The sequence below is a fragment of the Apis cerana genome, linkage group LG14, assembly GCF_029169275.1.
Source record: "Apis cerana isolate GH-2021 linkage group LG14, AcerK_1.0, whole genome shotgun sequence".
NCBI lineage: Eukaryota > Metazoa > Arthropoda > Insecta > Hymenoptera > Apidae > Apis > Apis cerana.
Window position 1 is genome coordinate 7,014,826 of NC_083865.1, and position 23,096 is coordinate 7,037,921.

Consider the following 23,096-nt stretch of genomic DNA (forward strand, 5'->3'; position numbering starts at 1 on the left):
CTAAGTTGAGTTACTCTCAATAATATTTTTCGCGGCAAACATCTCTCAGAGAGAGAGAGAGAAAGCAAAAGTTCTGAATCGACACTTTTAAGGTAGGAATCGTACTCTCGATTGATAATTTTTTCGCGAAAAATATTCTCGATAGTTTCAACCACGTTTCTATCCATTTCTTAATTACAATTTTATACGTGCGATTGAGAGTTAAAATAATCGGTAATACTTTTCGCGAACGAAGAGCAAGACGCATCGAGAAATGGATTTTTACCCTCAATGCGGTGTCCATATTCGAAAAGGTTACGAGAGAATTCCACTTTCGATTCGTACTCTTAAAATTATAAAAATAATTACGCTAAAATACTTACATTTTAAAGATACACCTTATTTTCGCACGATCTTTCCACGTTCGAAGCCAGTGTACGACTGAAACGACCTCCTCGATAACAGTATTATTATCGAAAGTTAGAAATTGTTTTTGTACAATGTTATCGTTCGGGAGTGGAAAATTCGTGGAAACCGAAATTGCGGAAGTCGAAAGGTAAATACGGCTCGAGGTTACACGCATGACGCACTCGAGTAAGAATATTATAAACATATCGTATTTGGAATATTTACATACCTCGGGAAGACGGAATGAATTGTTGTTACGAGTGGATTATTAGTAAGTGGATTCGGAGAAATTTTTTTTTACGGTGGGAAACATTTGTTCGCAAGCCGATTCCGCGAATCATTAGGACGGGTCGATAGATACGGGTTCTGAAAAAGTTTTGCAAGACGTAGTTGGTGTGTTTCGTGAATCGAGATATAAACAAAATTGAAAAATATTAATGCTATATTAAAAATTGACCAAAGGAAGGGAAAAAATGAATTTGATAATTAAATAGAAAAGAATTGGAAAATGAATAGGGGCTTAAAAATATTCTAAAAAAGAAAATGAATTTTTTTAACATGATATTATTTATAGCAATGTATTATAGGAATAATTAAAGTACGATTATTCGAAAATTATTTTTATCTCGCGAAATGAATAACACGCATAAAACAATACATCAATTTAAAAATTTAATTTACCTCTTCCAATCCTCCAAATCTCAAAACGACACACGAGCACAAAAATTTATTTAGCATTTCATAAAAATACCAATCAACTATTAATCTGCAAAATCAAATTTCCATCAGCACGGTTTAAAGAAATAGGCCGCCAGTATATTCGATTCCATTCCCCAAATAAAATTGCAAACACCACCCTCCCCGCCTCCCCCCATTATATTAATTACAAACAACAGAAGGAATGTAAGGAAAGAGGAAGACAAGATATAATAATAAAGAGAAAAAAGAGAACAGTGTAGAAGGGGAGGGAGAAAGACGGCGATGAGGTGAAGAAGGGAGGCGAATAAAAGAGTGGAGGAGAAATACGGGGATGTACTTTGGCGCGGGAGTGGAAGGCAAGCCTGCGGGCAGCCAATCAAATAAAGTAGTCCGAGGTTGCTTTGCCGGATGCAAATTCGGCCCCCGTGGGCTTTCTCTTTCCCACCCCCTTTCAACCCCCTTTTCATCCATAGTTCGTTGCGCTTCTCGCCCTCTAACCCTGCTGGAATCCGTACACGAGCTTCCGGGACACACGAAATCCTCCACCGACGTATTCCCTCCATCTAACGTTGTATATCGTTCCACTTCTCTCCTTTTTTTTTTCTTCAATCTCCGATCCGAAAGCGGTTCTTCTCCTTTCTTTCGAATCGATGGACGAATCGGAGGAAACTCTTTCAACCCTTTCGTTTTTTTTTTGTTTTAACGTGACAGTGACGGAATTATTGACCGTCGAAATTTTTTTTAAATTTTCTTAAATTTCCTTGCATCTGGAAAAAAAGTTTTTCTCGAAACGAGTTTTCATTTTAACGATGAAGGTCTCTGGAGATTTAAAGAAAAAATGGAGAAATTCTAGTTTTAATTCAAAAAATTCAATTGATAATCGAAATAAAATTGCAAAGAGACGAAATTATATTTTTATGGAATAGAAGGAAATTTTGTCGAGGAGACAAAGTTGAAATGAAATTAACAAAAATTTAGTTTGATTACGACTTGTGATTTGAATCTTTGCTTTTAGGGGATCGCTGTCCGTCATCTAAATTTCAAATCGTTACATTGCTTGAAATAACTAAGAAGTTTTCACTTTCATCCCTCTCATCCGGTTATAAACTCATTAAAATTCATGGACGCGGTATATTTGTGCAACGTGTGGAATTTATCCCACGATATGAAAATTCGACGTGGTTATTATTGTTAAAACACGCATTAAACTAAACAAATAATAATAATCCAACCCTACACTCGCGTTCGTCGTCCGTGTATTTCAACTCAAGAAACGCATAATAAACACAGATCGCGAATATTCATGCGAATGGAAATTTTTACAAAAGCACGAATTTAATAGAATTCAGATAAAAACTTCGAATTTTATCCTTATCCTCAATCTTACCTCACTTCGACAACAACCTCCATAACTTGCATTTAAATTTCATAAAATAAAAATCATAAAAATTTAATCAATTCCCGAGCAACGATCTCCTTAAATTATACCAAACCGCGAATGCACATGCTTTAAACTCGATCCCACGCACGAAAAATCCAAACGACAGGCAATCCCCTATCGATCGAACCTTAAACTTGACCAAGGGCGTTGCCTGTGTGCGAGTCAACGCAAAGGGAGAAGGCATCGAGTCACGGGTCTCGTTCCTAATTATGTCGTAATGAAAATAAATTGTTACATTTGTACGACTGTCGTGTCCCTTCCTTCCCACACGTTCTCGCGAGATCCCTCCTCCTTCCCTCCCCTTCACCCCTTTTTCCAACGGAACGAGAAACCATTCCATCCTCCTCCTCCTCCCTTCCCGCCTCCTCTTCCGCCACGCCACCTGTTTGATTCTCTCTCCAAGGTACACAACCCCCCCTATTTGTCTATTTCGGCGCTTCCACCCACTCTTCCCCCGGAAGCCGCGTCTTCGACGAGATTCAACCTTCGACTTGTACCCGTTGTCTCGCTTGAACAATCAATCCCAATTTCACGGGAATCTGTTTTAAATCTTGCGCCTTCTCGCGCCTGAAATGGATCTGAGTATTCCGAGTTTCTCGACGATTGTGGCCAGAGGAATTCGATTCATCTGACCTGATGGATCCGTTTATGCGCGGGTTAATAACGGATTTAATCGAGATTGTTGTTTTTTTTTTTTTTAGTATGGAAGCATCTTACCTTGGATACCTTGGATGAATACGTTGGAACGGCTGGAAAATAAATACGTGGAATGTAAATTTTGGAAGAAAAAAAAAGAATTTTTCCATTTACGACGTTGTTGTTAGGTCGGATTAAAAAAAAATTTGCCCTTTTTATGCAAAAACCATTCGAATAATTCACAATTATAGATACAAAAATCACGTTAATGGGATATTACAATGTATTTGAATTGAAGAAATATTTTTACAATTTTCAAAAATTTTTTTTTAAGAATAATCAAATAAGATTAACCCATGATAAACTTCCGAAAAAATACTTAAAAACTATTATACTATATCCAATATCTATACGAATTAATCTCGTCGAATAGACGAAAGGAAATTACAGGATTACGAGATTTCCGCTAAATCTAATATATAAATGAAGGGAGAAAATTAAATCAAACGCAATGACTGAGAAGCCTTTTTTATACCAACGACAATAAACAAATAAAGTGCTTAAACGGTGTAACGCAAGAAAAGATCCGGATTAAGGTGTTAACCACACTGAATTGCAACACCTTTACGTTTATTTATAATATACCAGCAAGAGCAGCAATGTTATATAATCATAATAATAATTAATCGTAGAGTGCAGTATTATGTACAACCAAACGGAAAAACGGACTTTTTACGTCGTAAATAGTTTTAGGAAAATATTTTACACAGGTGGATCGAATTTAAAACGGTTTTAAAAACAATAAACGACGATATTCGTGTTCTCTTTTTCCTCTTTTTTTTTCTCCCCGTTTTCTCGTTTCCTCCCTCTTTTCTCTCTTCTTTTCCCCTTCTATCTTACTTTACAAACCCGTTAGAAACGTCTCTCGCCGACCTTTACAAAAAAATTTACAGTGTTCAAAGCGCCACGAACACCCAACATCCTTCTTTTACATGTACACGATTGAAGAAACGTTTACAGTAAAGAATAAATATATATGTATATATTTATATTTATATAATATGTATATATGTGCACTAAGTATCTCTTAACAAGTTCTGTCATCAATTTTCTCATTCGCATACTCGTGTCTCTTATTTTTTTTTTTCACACCTTGAAAAATACATTATTACATTAACATCATTAATTATTAAAAAAAAAAAAAAAAAAGTTTCCTTGAGAGAGAAATGACATGCCACTGAAAAATTTCTCTCAGAGATAACAACGTGTCAAAGTGAAAACTTAGCATCGACGATAAAAGATATAGTTTCGCCCCTTATTTATTCTAATTATTTAATAAATTTACTTTTTTTTTTTATTTCGTTCGTTTATCGTTTTCTCTTTTTTTTTTCTTTTTTTTTTTTTTAAATCGTTAAGTCAATGCACCGTTTAATTTCCTTAAAAAGAGTGTGCCAATGTATTCGCATCGAGCACACACATCTAGCGTACTACAAATCCCCTTAATTTTAAACTTACATAAGCTTAAAGGATAACAATGTTGAAGAACTTGCTGCGAGATACGAAATCGGATCCTCCGGCATTTGCTTCTTTTTATACAAAATGGCGCTCGTCGTAAACAAGGATTCGCAAACATTAAGATTACACGAGATCGTTCAGAGAGATGATATATATATATATATATCCATTTGTTCGTGCATGAATTTCGATTTCGAGAATTATCTTTTGATTCGATGTTCAGAGAGAGAGACACGTGGCGTCGATTCTCATCTGGCGAAGAGAACGAGGATAAATTAATTAATCGGTTTGATTATCGGTTACACGAGTGAGAAATAAACAATAATTCGTCACGGATGGAAATGAATGCAAGTCGAGCTTCTCTTACCTTTATCATTTTGTCAAATTGTTGAAATTGTTATTAAAAATGTAGCATTCATTAATTCTATCCTTTGTATTAAGTTTCTTACGTAAAATTCGAAATTTTCGATTTTCGTGAGTTTATTATCGAGCTCGATATAATTATCTACTTACCTAATATTCACAATATATTTATATATAAATATATTTATTACATCTATTATATCTATTATATTTATATTCGCGAGCAAATTCATCAAGGAAAAATGTTAAAATGCAAAGAAAAGTATAATCCAATCCAATCAATAAAATATTCGTCATTTCCTCTAATATCTTCGTCAAGTGACGCCCACTCGAAGGATTAAAAAAAATAATAAATACAAAGAGAAAATCTAACCTTCGCAACGCAAGTATTGCTGGCTGTTAAAAAACATTCCCGTGCGTATTTTCCATTGCACCGTGCAACCGCTTGAAGAGTTAAAAATCCTCGTTCTCTACGACGCGCGCTCGCTCGTGCTGTCAATCGCCACGACCAACAACCCATCCGTCCAGTCGGAAGAAATCTCTTTTTACGTATCATGGAACAAGCAAACAACGGGAAAGACGGAATATTCAGCGAAGGAACTCCAACTTGTTGCGCCCCGAGGAACTCGCAATCTCTCGCTGTCTATATATTTCAGATATAATTTCCCAAGAAAAAGGCGAAAATAAAAAAGAAAAAAGCGTATATAGCCTCTCTCGATTCTGTCCGATGGAGGAAAAAAATTGATCGAATCGCGAGAAGCGTTCCCCTCCACAACGGATGTCGTGGAGATCTATATTAATAATTTATTCCTTACGATAAAAATCGATCGTCGTTCGTTGAATCCAGGCGTTGCCCGTCGCTTTACACGCGTGTCGTGTAATGATAAACTATCTCCCCGAGCATCCTTCCCAAGTTTCGCCTTTCCCTCTGACCTCGAGGAAACGATATTATACGTATACACGTATACCGCATATGCGTTAACCTTTCAACAGAGGGAAGGTATATTTCCACGCGATCTGGATCCGCGTACACGATGAAATCCAGTCACTGGTTATCCCGTTTCACCGATCCTCGCAGCTCCTGATTACTCGTTAAAACCTAACACCCGGCGTCAAACTATACCTTACGGTGCCTTCTCTGTATATTTCTCGCTTGAGGAATCGCCGGATGTTTCCTTTTTTCCTCTTTTCGATGCCGATTTTTCATTTTGAAAATGAACTGTTAATTAGACAGAAGTGTTGTATCCATATACATGTATATATATTATATATAAGTAATCATTATATCATAATATATTATATCATTTTAATATATATATGATATATATAATATGGTATATATATATATATATGTATATGGTATTCGTTTCTGTTAAAAGAATCGAGACTTTTCTTTTTTTTTTTTATAACGATTAATTATTAATCATTCGGAAAAAATGAACGTTTAATCTCGGCCAGAAATGGTTCATTCACTTCCTGCCTTCTTGAATTTCTCGAGTACGTTCGTGTTGAAATATCATAGAGATTTTCTCTCTTTTTTTTTCTTTTTTCAGAATCGTTCGACATCAGAATCCCGATATTGTAAAATAAGTCAATCCATGGACAAAGTGCACCGACAGAGATTTTTCCCCAGAATCGTTCCAATGCCAATTTTAATCGTAAAATATACGTGATGTGTGCTTGATTACTTATAATTCTACACATTTTCTGTATCAAATAAAAGATAATCGAGATTTTGTATTTTTTTTTTTCAAAACCGATTTTTAATTATAAAATGAACGTTTAATTCCGACAGAAGTGTTAATGGTCCACGCTAAAAATGTATGGTCCATACATTTTCCTCGTTCTGAACGGAGGATCGAGATTTTTTTTTTCTTTTTTTCTTTTTTTTTTTTTTTTTTTTTTTTTTTTTGTAAAAACGTTTCGATCTCAATTACAAAATAAACATTTAATTCTTGCAGAAGCGTATAGTAGTCAATGTCAAAACGATAGAAATTTTTTTTTTTCAAAATCATTCGATACCAATTTTAATTACAAAATATAAACGTAATCCGCCCCTTGCCCCCAGTAAAGGATCGAAATTTTTTTCTAAATCGTTTTTTACATCGATTACAAAACAAGTCGTTCAATTCTTGCAGAAGCGTACGATCCATGTCAAATTACAAAAATAATTTTTTTCCAAATCGTTCGATATCGATCTCGGTTACGCAAATAATAATGGTCCGTCCGCTTCCTGTCTCCATTACAAAAAAAAAAAAAAATCGAAATTTGTCCAGAATCGTTCTCAATCAAATTACAAAATCATCGTTCAATTCTCGCGGAAGCATCATCATATCCCCCCGTTAAACTAATAAAAATTTGTTTTCAACGCGTGATCCGTTGCCAAAATTACAAAAATTTGTTCGAAATATATTGTTATACGACATAATTGTTCGATTCTTGCGAAAGCAAGTATTGTCCGTGGTGTCTTGTCTCTTCATTTTCGTAAGTTGAAAAAAAAAAAAAAAAGAAAAATAAACGTATCATTCGAGCGATAAGCGTTCAACGGTCCATCCTGCTAAGCGATACGGTTCTATTCTGTCTCTCTCCCTCCCTCTCTCTCTCTCTCTCCTCTCCCTTTCCGTTTCAATTGTCTGCGAACCTCGAGGTCTTCGGCTTCAAGACGATCTATTCTCGCGGATGCACCCCGCGCTGAAATGACAACCTCCCACCTCTCCTCGACTATCCGGGTGTATATGCAACTGGCATGGCTCGAGGCGTTTAATGTTCCTCTACTTGTCCTGACAGGATGTCGTTTCCTTCCGCGTCGCCTCCGTGGCCTCGATCACCTCGAACCCCTCCGTCGTCGAACTATCGGTCGATGATCCATTGTCCCCGATCTTCGAGGAGGAGACGCCAGATATCGCCACCTCCGTTTTACAATCCGATTTCCCGTCCGGCGATGGCTGCTCAGTGGCGGCGGTGCTACCCCCTGTTGCTACGGTTCAAACGAATTTTCAACAGAGAAAAGAAGAAGGGGGGAAGAGCGAACGAACGGATCGGTCGGAATTTTTGGGCGAAGATGAATGATTTTGGGGGAGGGAGGGGTGATCCAATGATTTGACGATGGAAGAAGAAATGGAGGAAATCACATTTGATGTGAACCGTGCGTTGTTGGGTAAATTTGATGGTAAAGAGATGTTGATGGTTTATTTGTCTGTCTTTTGGAGGGAAGAGAAAGAAGAGAAGGAAATATTTATCGCAAAAATTGTTTGTCGGCGATCGCATACCGCTATTAAAAATCAAAAAATATAATCTTGAAACGGAATTAGAATATTGTAAAAGTATCGACACGACGAATTCACGAAAACTATTTCCAACCTCTCTCGAGATTCGGATAATCCTAATCAAAATGTGAGTAATTGCGCGTTTTATTCGAGACTCGGCTCGGAATTACGATTCGATCGAAATATCATTTTATTTACACGAAATGAAAATGTATAATAGGATTAAAAATGGTGTGAAGGTGCGAGGCGTGAACGAAGGGGATGGGGGGGAGAAAAAAAATGTTTTCCCATTCTGCTCTGTAAGCTCTGTATCAAAAAGCAGCACAACGTTGGAAAAACGGCATATGAAAATGACGAAGTTGTAAAAACGGACGTGCAATTACAAAGTGTCTTTTATGAAAATTAATATTACACGCCGGATCAATGAAACGTGATTAAAGTGCGGTGGATATTCATTAAATTTGCACTCGGCGCTCGGAATCACGAGCAAGAAGATTCGGGGGTGAAAATTTCGGGGAAAGAAAGAAGGGAAAAAAAAAAGTCATCGCATCGACGAGTTAAATCTTTTGCCGCGAAGCTGAAAAGTTGGAATATCGTATGTACTTCTTTTTCATTTTCTAAAATTCTGGAAAGTAAAATGATCGTCGAACGAAAGATTAATTTTCTTTTCTTTTCTTTTCTTTTTTTTTTTTTCCTTTTTTAAGGAACGCAAATACATTCGAGAGTAGTAACTCTTGAGAATCGTTGCGGATACTCACGATGCAAAAAATATTCATGAGACCAACTCTCGAATATATTCGAATATATTCCTTACGAATTTCGCTCCAGTTTTAATATTCACCGTCTTGTCCTCAGAGTATACGTATAAAAAATATAAAGTATTTTTTTAAAATTACATTTTCGCAGTAACTTTTTCTTTTCCAAGTCGTAAGATTATTCGATTATGTTTGTTTCATTTTAAAAGATGATTGGAAATATATATATATATAAATTTAAACACTGTCTGATTCAAAAGTAACCCAGTAATCCGTAATCCGTGTCGATTATATTAAATCTCTAAAGCAATAACGATCTAAGAATGATCGAAAATTGAAATTAATCGCGTAGAAACATATAAACTTGATATAACTTGGAGATACGTTGATTAATTCCAAAAAAATTCTGTATTCATCGACCGTTCCATTCCAATTCCTCAATTTCTTAAACGTATATCATGAGACGATGACAAGATTGGAAAGGAAAAAACCAAAGAAACGTCAGCCAACAAAGTAATTTAAAAAAAAAGAGAAAGAGAGAAACGAATAAAAAGAAAATAGACGAACGATAAATGGAAATGATTGGAACAATTTCAGTTACCTTCGTTACTCTGTTCTTCGTTGGAGGACGCCGAAGATGGTGTCGCCGCTGCGGCACGCTCGACACGTTCCTCGGACACGTTGGCAGGGTTGGTCGGGTCGGATCCGGGTTGCTGCAACGGGGCCGACGGGGTTGGTTGCGGTTGATTCTCGGTGGCGATCGCCGACTCTCTGGCAGGTGAGGGTTCAGGTGTTGGCTCGGTACTGGTCAACGCCCGATTCGAAATGGGTGAGGGTTGCTCTGGCGAGGGTTGCTCGGCCATACCTGCCTGTGCGTGATTTCGGAACAGAAGGTGCTGTAATTGGGCCTGTTGCAGGATCACGGGCAACTCGTAGTGGTGGAAGAAGTATAGCATCGAGTGCTGAAATGTTGAGTAAATGTACATTGGTTATTTTTTTATATATTTTTAAGAGAGTGGTGGTATTCGTCCCTGCCTCTTCTCCCATCCCAGTTTAGGGAATTTGAAATTTTCTCGTTGAAACACTCGGATCTATCAGTACTTTATTATTAGTAAATAGAAAAAGAGCAATTCACTTTAACGTCGATTATTAAGAAATAATAAAAGATGCTCGTCAAAAATGCGCGTGTTCCAATGTATATATTGTCCTCCGTTATCAAATTAAAGCGATTTTTTTTTTTGATAATCAAATCAACAATTTAAAAAAACTTCGCAATTGTATCCATATTTCAAAAGTATGGACACGTGCAATATTTGGTGGAAAAAATATATACGGAACGAGAGCATTCGACGAGCGTAATCCACTTTCCCACTCGAAATTTCCCTTTCGATAATACCTCGATTAATAATCACATTCGGTATCATTGATTCAGGAAGCTATATTAAAACGATCGTACTTAGTTTGCGGAATTTGTAGCGCCATCGAGAGTGTTAGATGGGAGACACAGGCACGAGGCACACAGGCCCTCGTGCGTGATATCGCTTGTTCGAAAAGCGTAGGCGTGTATGCGCGCGCGATGCGTGTGTGCGTGTGTCGCTTCTGTCCAGCAAATTTATATGGAAATTCGCCAAATTTGTTCTATACCGTTTCTCTCGTTCCTCGCTCGCTTTCTCTTTCTCTCTCGCCCACACATCGATCCGCAATACCCCTCTTATTCACCCCGTAGTTGCAAACATTCCGCGCGTGCATTCATATGGTATGAATAATTTCGCGTTATGGTAGGACAAATAAGAAAATTTCCACGGGCACAATGACGCAAGATTGGCTATTTTCGGCCGATCGAAATTCAACCCCTCGAAATATTAATGAAACTTGTCGAATTGAAATTGGCGGAGAAGGATACGTTGATTGAGAATCTCGCGCGATGATTATTGATGAGGTGTTTCGATCGGATATTATTCGGATAATCCGCGCGTCGAATCGCGTTTCAATATAATTTTTTTCCGGAGGGGAGAATAAGGAAAATTATGGAAAATTTTTAAAATTGTGATAGGGTTCTAAGAGGGGTGGTAATTGGAGATTCTCGAAAGTGATTATATTAAAGTGATAATTTTCACGAAATTTTACTTTGGTTTCTATATTTTCCAAATGTGTGATAATTTATTTCGCGATAAAATCGTAGCGAAGAAAATTAGGAATTTGGTACGCTAGTTTTCCTAACTCTTGATTAAAATCGCTAGTTTTACGTGTTTTTAGTGTAACTTTAGTGTAAATTTTAGGAAAATTTGTAAACTCGAGTTATTGCAATTCATAATATAGAGGGGAAAAATTGGGAACGTGATTGTTAAATTTATTTTTCTTAACAAGATTTAAAAAGAGAAAGATCTTGAGATTAATCGATTTATCTTAAATGGAACTTAAAATGGAACTTAGTTTAAATTTAATGGCCGATTCGATTTGTCACGTAATCGAGATAATCGTGAAAATAACAACGTTTCGAGTATTTATTACTAAAAATGGCGATGCTCTTACAAAAGATTACATCATACTCGTACTCGAAATTTTTCCAAAAAAGGATCATAATTAATTACACACATTTTCAAGTTAAATAATCAATAAGATTCTCGATAAACGGTAATTTTTATATTTAAAATCAGAACTCTCATATTTTCTTTCAACGATTCAAATTAATATTCAAACGAGATTAATTTATTCGTGGAACACTTTTTGAAGAATTTTTTAAAACAATGTACAATAAAAATTCGTATATAAAATGCTCGAATATTTACAAGAAACAACATTCGAATATCACAGAAATATCGAAGAGATCCGTTTCGATAGAACTCGTGCTTCGGGCGACACGAAAATTCTGAACAGCTCCTCCTCCTTCGAAACGGAATCTCACCAATCATAAAATGATGCAAACCGATGCAGAATCCAAAGAAACAAAAAAAAAGAAAGAAAGAAACAAAGAACAGTTAAAAGGAACGAGCCTGGAACACCGGCCGAACAAGAAAAATAGATATCTCGAGACCGTGGGAGCATCTGTCGCCGACACGAAGGAAATAATATCCAGAGTGATTCGATTCGATATAACGAAACGGATCTGCATCGTTTTCGTGAAAGAAAGAAACAAAAAAAAAAAGGATAACAGCAGCATCAGGTAGGATAAACCTGGACGGGGGGTGGAAAGGATGGTCAGAGATTAAAACACGATATCCAGGGTGAAACGGGTTACCGAGGAAACCGGATTTTCGTTTGGTGGATAATCAACGCCGATGACATCGATATCGACCCCCCGCATATAATCACGCCGCGGGGCTAATCGCCTCGACTCTCTCACCTATATACACGGAAAAGAAGGGAGCCAGGCGGAGATAGATAGATAGAGAGAGAGAGAGAGAGAAGGAGAGGGGAAGAAGGAGGAGGAAGTCGAAACGATTCGAGTCTAGCCGATCGTGTCTCGTTGCCCTCCGGGTTTTCGAATTTTCCTCTGACCTCTCTATTCATAAACTCGTTCCCGGGGAAATAATTGTCTGATCGTTGCTTGGCCGGATGGCTGTTCTTGTTAACGAACACCCCCGGTTTAACTATCGGCCGATGTTAATCGCGACTAGGACAGGAGTAAGTAACTTAATTTCAACGCTCGAGGAATATTATTGGACCGGTGGCACCTGATGTAGGGTAGTGGTCATTGAATATAACGGTGTAGAGGGTGGAAATTATGGAGGGGAGGTATATATGCTTTTGGAAAAGTGATTTCTTTTCTCTCTCTCTCTCTCTTTGTCTCTTTCTCTTTTTTTCTTTTTGGATTTCTTTTTTTTTTTTTTTTGTTTATTGGGGTAATTAGATTTCGCATAATTTGGTAACAGTGAAAATGTATTTTGGAAGATTTTGGAAAAGTATGTCTTTCTTTTTTGAATTTGTTTTTCGTGCGGTATTACATGTTATTTAATATATTTTGTGTAGTAATTAATTAAATTCGAGTATTAAATTTTCTATGTAATTTGATATCTTTATACGATGATATAATATATATATATAGAATACGGAATATAGAAAATTATAAAAGAAAGTATTTTTGAATTTTACATTTCTTTTTGGACCATTTAAATTTGATTCGTTTAATAGAAATGTGAATATTATTATTATTATTATTATTATTATTATTTGTATTATTAGCATTTAGATAGTAATTAATTACGTACAAGTATTAAGTTTCGTGAAATTTAGTATTACTTTCGATACGATAACGAAATGTAGAAGTGGATTGAGATCGTGCCACCAATATTCGATGAATTATTACTGAAATGAATAATAATCCAGCAAACGGAGATATTTTCAATAATAAAAAGAATAAAACATATAAATACAACTCACTCGAACTACATACGGAAGAATGAATATCGATCAAATCGAAATCTATTATTTCTCAGACACAATTTTCAAATGCATCTTCATATATATATATATACATATATAATCTTCGACTATCCCCCAGCAGTAATAAGCAAGAAATAAAATATATACAGAATACATACATTTCTTTTAACCGACGATTTAAACAATTTTTAATTACACAGTCAAATTAAAACACTCGCAGGATCGATTCGATGGCACACGTATCCTCGCCCATTATTATCTCCTTCGAATATTTCCATTTACCGTGAGCAAATTGCAAATTCCATTCTACTTTTAATACGCGACGGTGCGATAAAATACGTATATTCCTTTTGTGAGGGAAATACAACAAGCCGAATCTGTTATTCATTCGGTATCTTTTATCGGCTAATTAGCCGGCCCATTACACTTTAATGGTATTTAATTTTTCCACGCAAAATATATATACAGTGCATACCGAACTCGGTTATTAACGCAACACCTAGCTATCGTAACGCCATTATAATAATAACTGTTAATACCGTCCCGATCATCTAATTATGATTCATTATCAAGCTACGCTATCGAATCAGATTATCCGGAATATATAATTGTATCGAGGGTAAAAATCGGCTTCGAACAATGAGATTTGTACGGGAATACGTCTATTCTTTTAGGAGAAACGGTATTATAAAATGTACATCGATTGAAAGGAGATGCTTTACGTTCATTTTATGTATATATATATATATATAAAAAATTATGTATCCCCTTTGAACGATATTTATAAGAATGGTATCAAAGTCTTGTGTGACAATAACAGTTGGCTGGAATGTAGAGAGAATTAAAATATAATATTTTAATAAATCAACGTGTGTCGATAAAATTCGATACGAGGTATTGCAAGACAAGAATAAATTTTAATAAAACATCGTCTTCTCTAATTTTCTAAATCCGTGTAGTAAAAATAGTGGAAAATAATAAAAAAGGAACTTTCGACAAAGAGATAAGAAAAAATTGCTCGAGAGGGTAAAATATAGAAATTTTAATATACGAATTTTAAGTACGAATGAAAAATATGAAAATTCTGTAATCGTAATTACAGAAGAAAGGTACGTCTAGATACGTCTAGATCGAGATAATATTCGAGGGAGAAAGAGGTTGCACGAGAGAAAAGTGAGGGCAAATGGTATTTATGTCCGCTCATTGAAATCCCAAGTTGGCATTAAATTATTCTGATCGATTGAACTGTCAAGTGCATTGTCCTGGTCGCGTTTACGTAACTTAAGTTTGAGCGATGGCCGGGTCTAGACTGCAAACCAGCCTCTTCATTCGCTACCGTTACTGTCAATAGCAGAACTTTCACCAGAAGCCACTTACAGGAATTCCACGTAAAATATTCTCCCTTTTCTTCTCGTATCCTTCGACTTGAAATCTCTCTCTTCGAGTAACTAATTATCTTTAACCTATCCTATATCTATACCATCATCTTTCAAACTATCAGAGATACCAAATTTAGAGAAATATAATTTAATAATTTTCAGGGGAAAAGAAATGAATCCAAAAAACCAAAATCAAAAATGAAATAGTTGCAGAATTAAGGAATATCTACGAAATTTTGTCAACGGCCAACAAAGTATCCGCTAATAGCGGACAATCGTTAACTGAGAAACGTAGTTCTCTGTGTCTACAAATAGACCCGGGTATTTATCGGGTGAAAAATACAGAAATGTATCCTTCCTGTGTACTTTAGCTTGTAAAACATTTCAGGATTAAGACAGGAGCGCGAATAGAAAAGTTTTCACGGGAACAACAATTGTGCTTATTCGCTGTGAAAAAGCGGCCATTAATCAGAAATACTTTAACCGACCTACTTGAGAGAAAACGCTCGACCGGGTAAAAAGTGTCTAAAAAGTAATGAAGCCGATCTTTCTTTTTACTAAAAATATACTTTTATCCCCTTTCCTTGATCTATTCTATTCTATGATATAATTATTGTTACTTGTTATTCTTCTTATAATTCTCTGTTCCAAATCTTATTATTATAAAATTCATCGCGTTCTTCGAATCAACGTTCGCGTTCGAATCGAATCGAAACTGGAATTGAATTTCCTATTAAATATCGCCGAAATCTGTCTTTACTTTTTTAAAGAATATCTACGGTTTCGGTTTAACCGTACGGCCGCCGTGGCTTATCAAGGAATGGGTCTCGAACAACGGGAACGGCGCGTTTAGAAATTATGTCACGAAGTACTTTTCCCCTTCTTCCATCCCTCTACCACCCCTCTCAACCGATCGATCATTCCTTTCTGACATCGATCGCGAGGAATTTCTCAAGAGGGCTGCAAATGTGTTTGCCTTTCAAATTGCTTAGACCCGGATGTTCGCCGTGCGTGAAAATATGTTCCCTCCCTCTCCCCCTCCCTCTGAAAGTCGGTTCGATTGGGGACGACTGGGCTTCGACTGAATTAAATCGATGGGGATCGTAATGACGAGGATCGAGGGTGGATCCGTTCAATGGAGATATTCCAAATTATGCGTGATTTTGGAAAGTAGTTATCGAAACGAGTAAAAATTATCGGATCGAATATTTGGAACAGCACATGATGGAATTATTCTCGCCGTCTTTTCAATGTCGATAAGATATCGGGAAGATAAATTGTATCTAACGAAGCGGTGAATTGATTTGTTGTAAAAAGTGATGAAATCGAGATAAGATATCGCCATCTCTTAATAATCTCTGAAATATAATTCGATTCAATAGAGAAGGTTCGATCCTTTTAACGATAGACGATTATTATTACTCACCTGTATAAAAAGCCAAGACGTGACAAGAGCCAAACTGCTGTACTGCCCGTTGAATCGATAATGGTAGGCATAGAAGGAGAAGTGATAGAGGTAGAAGAATCTGAAAATCAAGAATTATCGATTAGAGAGTGGGTTTAAGAGAAAGAAGGGGGGAGGGAAAACCCAGTGTTTCCTTCGAATTAAATATAAATTATACACGACTATTACGTATCTGTAAGCCAGCCATCGATATTACGCTTAACAGATTACATAACTCCCCGATATTTACGGTATATTGGCACCCGTGCAACAACATGGACGCTTTATCGATCAGATCATATCAGGTTCCTGCCTATTGAAATATCAAGGCTGTCGCGTTACCTGGGACGTCATTAGTATGACTGGAAAATTATAAGTAATAAATCGTTTACGATTTTTCTCGTAATTTAACCAAACAACGAACGTTGATGAATTTCACGCTATAATATTTAAATAAAAGAAGGGGGAGAGATAATTTGTAATAATAATAATAATAATAACAATAACAACAACAACAACAATAATAATAATAATGAAGAGAATTAATAATACAAATTTGCAGTATCAGTCGTTCAAACCGAATGTAAATATAATCAGAGCAACGATTTAATCGGAACGGAAGTTTCGTTTCGTTGTCTTCGGCGTGTTATTAATAGGAAATAATAATAATTGACACGAAATCTCTTCGAGGAATTATTACGATATTGTACAATTTATTCGTCAATTTTTGGAAACTTTGATTCGCTGTTGAAAAAAAGGAAATATTCGATTCGTTATAATTTCTAATCGGAACCGAAGAAAATAATCGTTTTCGAACGATACAATTTTCCATTTGTCGAAATTTTTGCGAAGGGTTACTCGTTTACGGGATGAATAAAATGAAACGTTTAAATCCGGGGAAACTTTCCGATTTCGCGTCTCGAAATATCATAAAGCTTTTTTCTCTCATCGCGTCAAGGATTAATCCACCTTTGCTTTATGGTAAATAAAACATGGAAACATTTTATCTCTTAATCTTCCTCTAACTTAATTACTTGTTACGGTATTTTCGTGCCTCGCCTCGTTCGATGAACAAAATCGCGAAGATTTCCTTTCATAATGGCCGCTTTGGAACTGTACGAAACAAGATTTTAATTTGTTTATTGAACAATTTACACAGAGTAACTCGTAACTTATATAAATCCATTCTTAATGCGATTAGCTTCTTTCCCAACTAAAAATATTCAATTTGTTAATCGAATCTCGTTTAAAACCCTATTATTCTAGATTTTTCTTCTTCCGATTTCTTCTTCCCGACAAATGCTCTTCGAAAATTTTAAAAATCGTAATCTCACGATTTACGAAATTGCTGAAAACTTTTTCTTCAAAAATCCAAAATTCTCTTCGTTCGAAAACTCCTCCAAGATCTTGAATCCGTCTTCGAATTCTTTTCACCCGAAATTCTTAATTTTTGTAATAATTGCGCGAATCACCTTTGAATCGCTCGCTATTGCACCCCGCTGTGCATAAAATTGACAAAATTACAACCTATGGTATTATAGACTCCTTAAAAAAAAAAAAAAAAAAAACTGGGAGATATAAGAGGAAAAAATGAGACGAGTATGGAAACTTTCCTCACGTTTTGCCCAATGAACATAAAAAGATCGTGGGATGACTTTTTTTACTTTCCGCCTCATCTTATAGTGGCCCTCGAGGTGATAAGGGAGGGGTTGTAATCAAGTGATTTTTACGAGTAGCTGTTACAGGCTCGGCGATATTTGCGGTTCAGGGCGAACTTGGGACTGCATCATTGGCCTTGGTGAAGGGAAAAAAAAAATGGAGGAAACGGCGAGAAAAATGGCTATTGCGTATCCCTTCGATAAATAAACTGACTAATTTCATGAATCGTACGCTTAAACTTTTCTAAATTTCCTCGATCCAACCGTTATTTTTCGTTAAAAAATACTTGCACCCGATGATATTTCGCGATGATATTTTAAAAAAATTTCTCAACCCCGTAATTGCGGTCGAATAATTTAAATAAACAATAGATAATAGAAATTTCGATTGTATTTAAAACGAAAAGATTAAACTCGTCGAACGAACGAAGCTGTGAAACTCGATATTTTTCCCCTTTCGGAAAAAAGAAAAAATAATTCTCGCCAATTTATAAATAAAAATGAAAATTTCCACGTATCTAATCTGATGAAGATTAAATTCTCAATAAACGTCGAACGAAAACTTCTCTTTGTTTAAAAAAAAAAAAATAATCGATGCAATAACACGCGATAATTGTCGACAAGTAATAGATAGTAATGTTTATTATATCAAACCGATTATCGTTATGCCTGGAGCGTAATAATGAAAACTTTATGATGAATTTAATCCTGAAGTAACTAATTTTACATATTAATGATAACCGCGTTATGGCGAAGCTGTTGCATAATTATATTTGACGTTCTGTATGAATATTAAATGTATTCAGTTTAAATAGTTATAATTAATCATATGCAACGTACCGTTAGGAAAATAAACTGTAACGCGAAAATGCTGGGAGCAGAGATCCTTAAAACGCTCCCTCCTAAATTTCTGTTATTATATATCACGTTATGAATTATTATTTATCGCGCGATCACACGATATTACAAAGCTACGTCGATAAATTTATTATTTTAAATGTTGCACAGGTAACATCGTTGATTGCCATTTACCAACATCTAATTTTTTGCATCAAAATATTAAAAATATAATCAAACGAAACTGTATAAAATTGAAACCAAGTTCGAATCGAGTTAAATAATTTTATTTATTTGCATTTTAAAAAATATATATATATATACGTGTATACAGGACAAAATTTCAATCGGAAGAAAATTTAGAATTAAATATAAAGATAAATTGTTTCGTTTAAAAAAATTGTATAAATAATATATATTAGATATATATACCCTGTCATAGCTAATGGACGAATTAAACTACGTACCGTGTTCGAGATACGTGTCGATGGTTGTTACTTAAACACCGACGACGCTACTTCTCCATAAACGATTCCGTCTGAACGTGCAACACGCCCCCAAAATCTTGCACAGTGCGAATTTATGTACGTCAAGCACGGTCCAAAACCGTTCTGCATTACGTTTTACGATCCTGTCAGTCGTAAAATGCAGTTTAGGCGTCCGATCTATTCCGTTTTCGGTTTAGTACACGAGTTACACGAGCATCTAGTAGATCGAGACCGAGTTTGATCAGACCGAAGATAGTTCAAATAACGTTCACCCTATACGCTACTTAGTTATAAATATCCTGTTCAGCATTTTATCTTCGAATATGTGTCAAAAATATTTCTAGATCGTGGAATAATTCTTTTTTTAATTTTTAAACAATGTGCTGTTTTCAAACCGAAATTATCACTTCGCATACGATCTAATTTTGATTCGATCTGGATTTTTTTCAATATAGATTCGATCGCGAAGAGAAATTAAAATTTTTGTTGTTCCGTGAAAAACAATATGCTTGTCCGCTTTGTTTTAAATTTATTGCAAGAAACAATAATATATATATATATTTCTTAATTTTTAATATACAAGTGGAAACAAAGCAGGGAAATGCAAAATGTTCGAACGTTTCGAAAAATTTAAATTTCGATCACTCCGCAATTCTGTCGATGAATCGGGAAGAAGAAACGAATGGTTTCAAACCAAAAGATAGCCCGCCGGTCCACGCGTTGCTCGGACGGGGAGAAATCCGAGGATCCATAAGATAAATTCAACGTTTGCATAACAGGATAATTCGATTTTAACGTAAGCACTGGAAAGGGGAAAAAAGCATAAAGATAGAGGAATAGAGTGCGGAGGGAAGAAGGATGAGAAAGAATGCACGTTCAAAATCCCGATTTACGTATTCCGGGGACATAGCCTCTAAAGTGTCCCACGCTCAGGGAACCGCAACCATCCGACGACGATTCATACGTCTTTCCCGAGAATGGAAAAGGTAAAGAGGAGACTGGAGACTCTCCAAACGCATTCTGAATTCAGTGAATAGCGCGCAACCCCTACCCTTACGATCGCGAGAAGGGATACTTTCGGACCTTGCAGCCAGATTTTTACAAGTTGCCAACTTTCTACGGATCGGTTGCTAGGGAATTTTTCGCGCGATAAGCCCCGTCGGTAATTCGATCAACGCCAAGTTCTACCGACTGATTCGCTCATCTTTCGACTCCTCCATTTCCTGCCGATTTTTGTTTCGCTACTTGACAATTATCGACCGATGATTAATTGGAAATTGGAAAAGTTATAATCGGATTTCTGATTCGATTGTGTCCGATACTTAGTATCCGATATGAAAACGCGTTAAACAATCCAAGTAATATTGTACAATATGCGTAAAAAATTGAATACAAAGATTATATGTGATCATTTAAAGACACGTTTATTTATCACTGCGCGTGAAATAGATATCTTCGTCAAGATCACGTTTATCGGCTCGTTGTCAATTGATAACAATTGATAAACCGAATTTCCAAACGATTTATAATGATAAATTTGATAAGGAAGAAAAGAAAAAGAAGAACGTTCGTCCAAAGATCGAAGATATTTTAAAGCTCGTCCGAAAACCGGGAGATATCAAAATAAAGAGCGAATTTGCAATTTGCAGTTCATCGTTTTCTCCCAGCCTCGAAGATTTACGATGCAATATAGGGGCTCTCCGGGCTGGATCAGATCACGCGAAATGGATTCGCCGGGGCGTACTTTGTCTTTCGTTCTCACTTTCTCCGAGGGCACAATTCATGATAGGCCAACACATACCGACAATGGATTTACGATACATCGGGACCTTCCCTCCCCCTGTATATAAAAATCGTCCCGCTGAAATATCGTCGCGAGATGGAACCCTTTTATTTAATTCACTTGGGCCGGCGATCCTCGGTAATCCGAGAAAAACAAACAAACTTCTAAATACACCGGGGCGAATTCTTGGAGACAAAGGACATGGTTGCGTAACGCGGAGACGGTTAAAAGGGAGCCGACCACCCATTCGCCGGACGAAACGGATATCCTTCGCCCTATTCAATGTTCCTCGCCACTCTTATGCCCGGTATTATTACGAAAGAACGGTCCACTTGGTGGAAGAGAAAAAAGGGAAAAAAGGAAAAACGAAGGAAAAACTTGGAGAGGAAAGGAAAATAGCGGAAAAATTGAATATTTCTCTTTTTTTTTTTATTTTTTCGAATAATACGGAATCTCCCCTTTCGCGAATACTTCGATTCCGTTCCGTATGAAATTTTTAATTATAAGAAATTCATAGCGAGAGGTAAAGAGATTCGAAGAAATCGTTTATACGTTCCTTCTTCTTGCCGAGAAGAAAAAAAGTAAAACTGCAGAAACACCGAGGAGAGATCGCAAGGAGTTTTACAACGGTATGGAAAACAAGAACGATATCAAATCGACGATCGTCAAAACAACGGGCGAATCGTCGAAGGAAAAGAGAGAAAGAAGCGGGGAAGCAAGAAATGGGAGTGGAAAGGAAAAAGAAAAAGAAGGAAGGTGGAGGAGGGGGATGTGACCGTCTCCATAACTGTACGGTCCACTCGACTAACGTAAGTATATTGTCAATCAATCCACGGTATAAAAGCAATCTGAGGTTCGGTCGGCGGGGTGGCGAGATCCCGTGGGGCGTGGATCGGGCCGACCGAGGCAAGGATCCAAGGGAACCGGGAAAGGAGAGTGGCCTCCGGTAAGGAGAAGGGGCTGCGAAACGAAAGAAGAGGGTAAAGAGTGCAAACAATCCCCTCTCGGTTGCGGAGGGAGGAGAGCGGGAGAAGGAAGGAGCGAAGGGAGGAAGGAAGTTGATAGAGAAGGAGAAACTCCTTTTTACTCTCTGCCCACTCGAAGGGCTCTGGCCAACGACCAGGGGTGAAACGAAACTCCTCCACCGTATACTTATACCAGGTGTACACTTGTGTACGTGGGATACGTGTAAGTACGCGTGATCGAGGAGATACGTACAGGGTGTCTCGAGAAGAGGAAACGTTATATCCGAGGAAGGAGTATGGAAAATGAAACTCGTCGAAATAAAATATTACAGTGAATTTCGATTAAGAGATGGTCGAGGAATAGGGAAAAAATTCGTGCGCCTTATATGAATTTTATATGAATTATTTTGCGAGATTTCAGGAGATCGAAGGTGTGTTTGGGGTGAAAATTCAGGCACGGTTTTATTCGTTTACCGTAAAGACACCTTGTATAACGAAGCCAGCGTGACCAAGCGGATACGGCCAATGGTAGGATGTGTCTGGAAACGTCACCGGAAGAGCTGGGACGTCCTCGAGAAGGTGGCGTATCCCGTTCACAGGGAGTGGTAGGAAAATATATCGGTTCGACCGAGCGGCGGAGACAATGACACCGATAAAGGGACGATCTTCGGATTCATGGATACTTTTTCTCGATTCGTTTTGATTGATCGACGATTAGAAATGGGAATATCTAAATGGAAATGATATTACGTTACAACGCTGATTGACTTTATGACGCGTTCGAATTTTAGTCATCGTTAAAAATTTTCCTTCCCATTTCCCCTGTTACAAAAAGAAATAATAAAAAAAAGTTTGAAAAAACATTCAACGTATTCTTACGTATTTTAATATTCATAAAATCGTATCGGATACGATCGAGACGATTTAATCCAATCGATCGAGGGTTGGAAGAATGGAAGAATTCGTTGGAGAGTAGGATAAATCCGGCGAAGGAAGAGGGAGGGAAATAAAGGTGGCGATAGGATACCAGGAGAAATAACTCCTATCCGGGATAACGTAGATGACTCGGGCCATGCACCAGCAAATAAGGTTACACG

The 23,096-nt window shown here is 36.7% G+C and overlaps 1 protein-coding gene across 3 annotated transcripts in view; it reads right to left on the minus strand.

The window, feature by feature from the left end:
* Nucleotides 1-3,428: 3,428 nt before the first annotated feature.
* The window catches only part of LOC108004121 (membralin), a 75,614-nt gene continuing 55,946 nt past the window's right edge, over nucleotides 3,429-23,096 (minus strand). For all 3 annotated transcript variants that reach the window (XM_062084406.1, XM_062084405.1, XM_062084407.1), the window contains 3 exons: nucleotides 16,251-16,350; nucleotides 9,664-10,024; nucleotides 3,429-8,018 (listed from right to left, as the gene is read on the minus strand). In XM_062084406.1, the coding sequence (XP_061940390.1) occupies nucleotides 7,813-8,018; nucleotides 9,664-10,024; nucleotides 16,251-16,350 (667 nt within the window). In that variant the 3' untranslated portion in view covers nucleotides 3,429-7,812. The remainder of the gene's footprint in view (nucleotides 8,019-9,663; nucleotides 10,025-16,250; nucleotides 16,351-23,096) is intronic.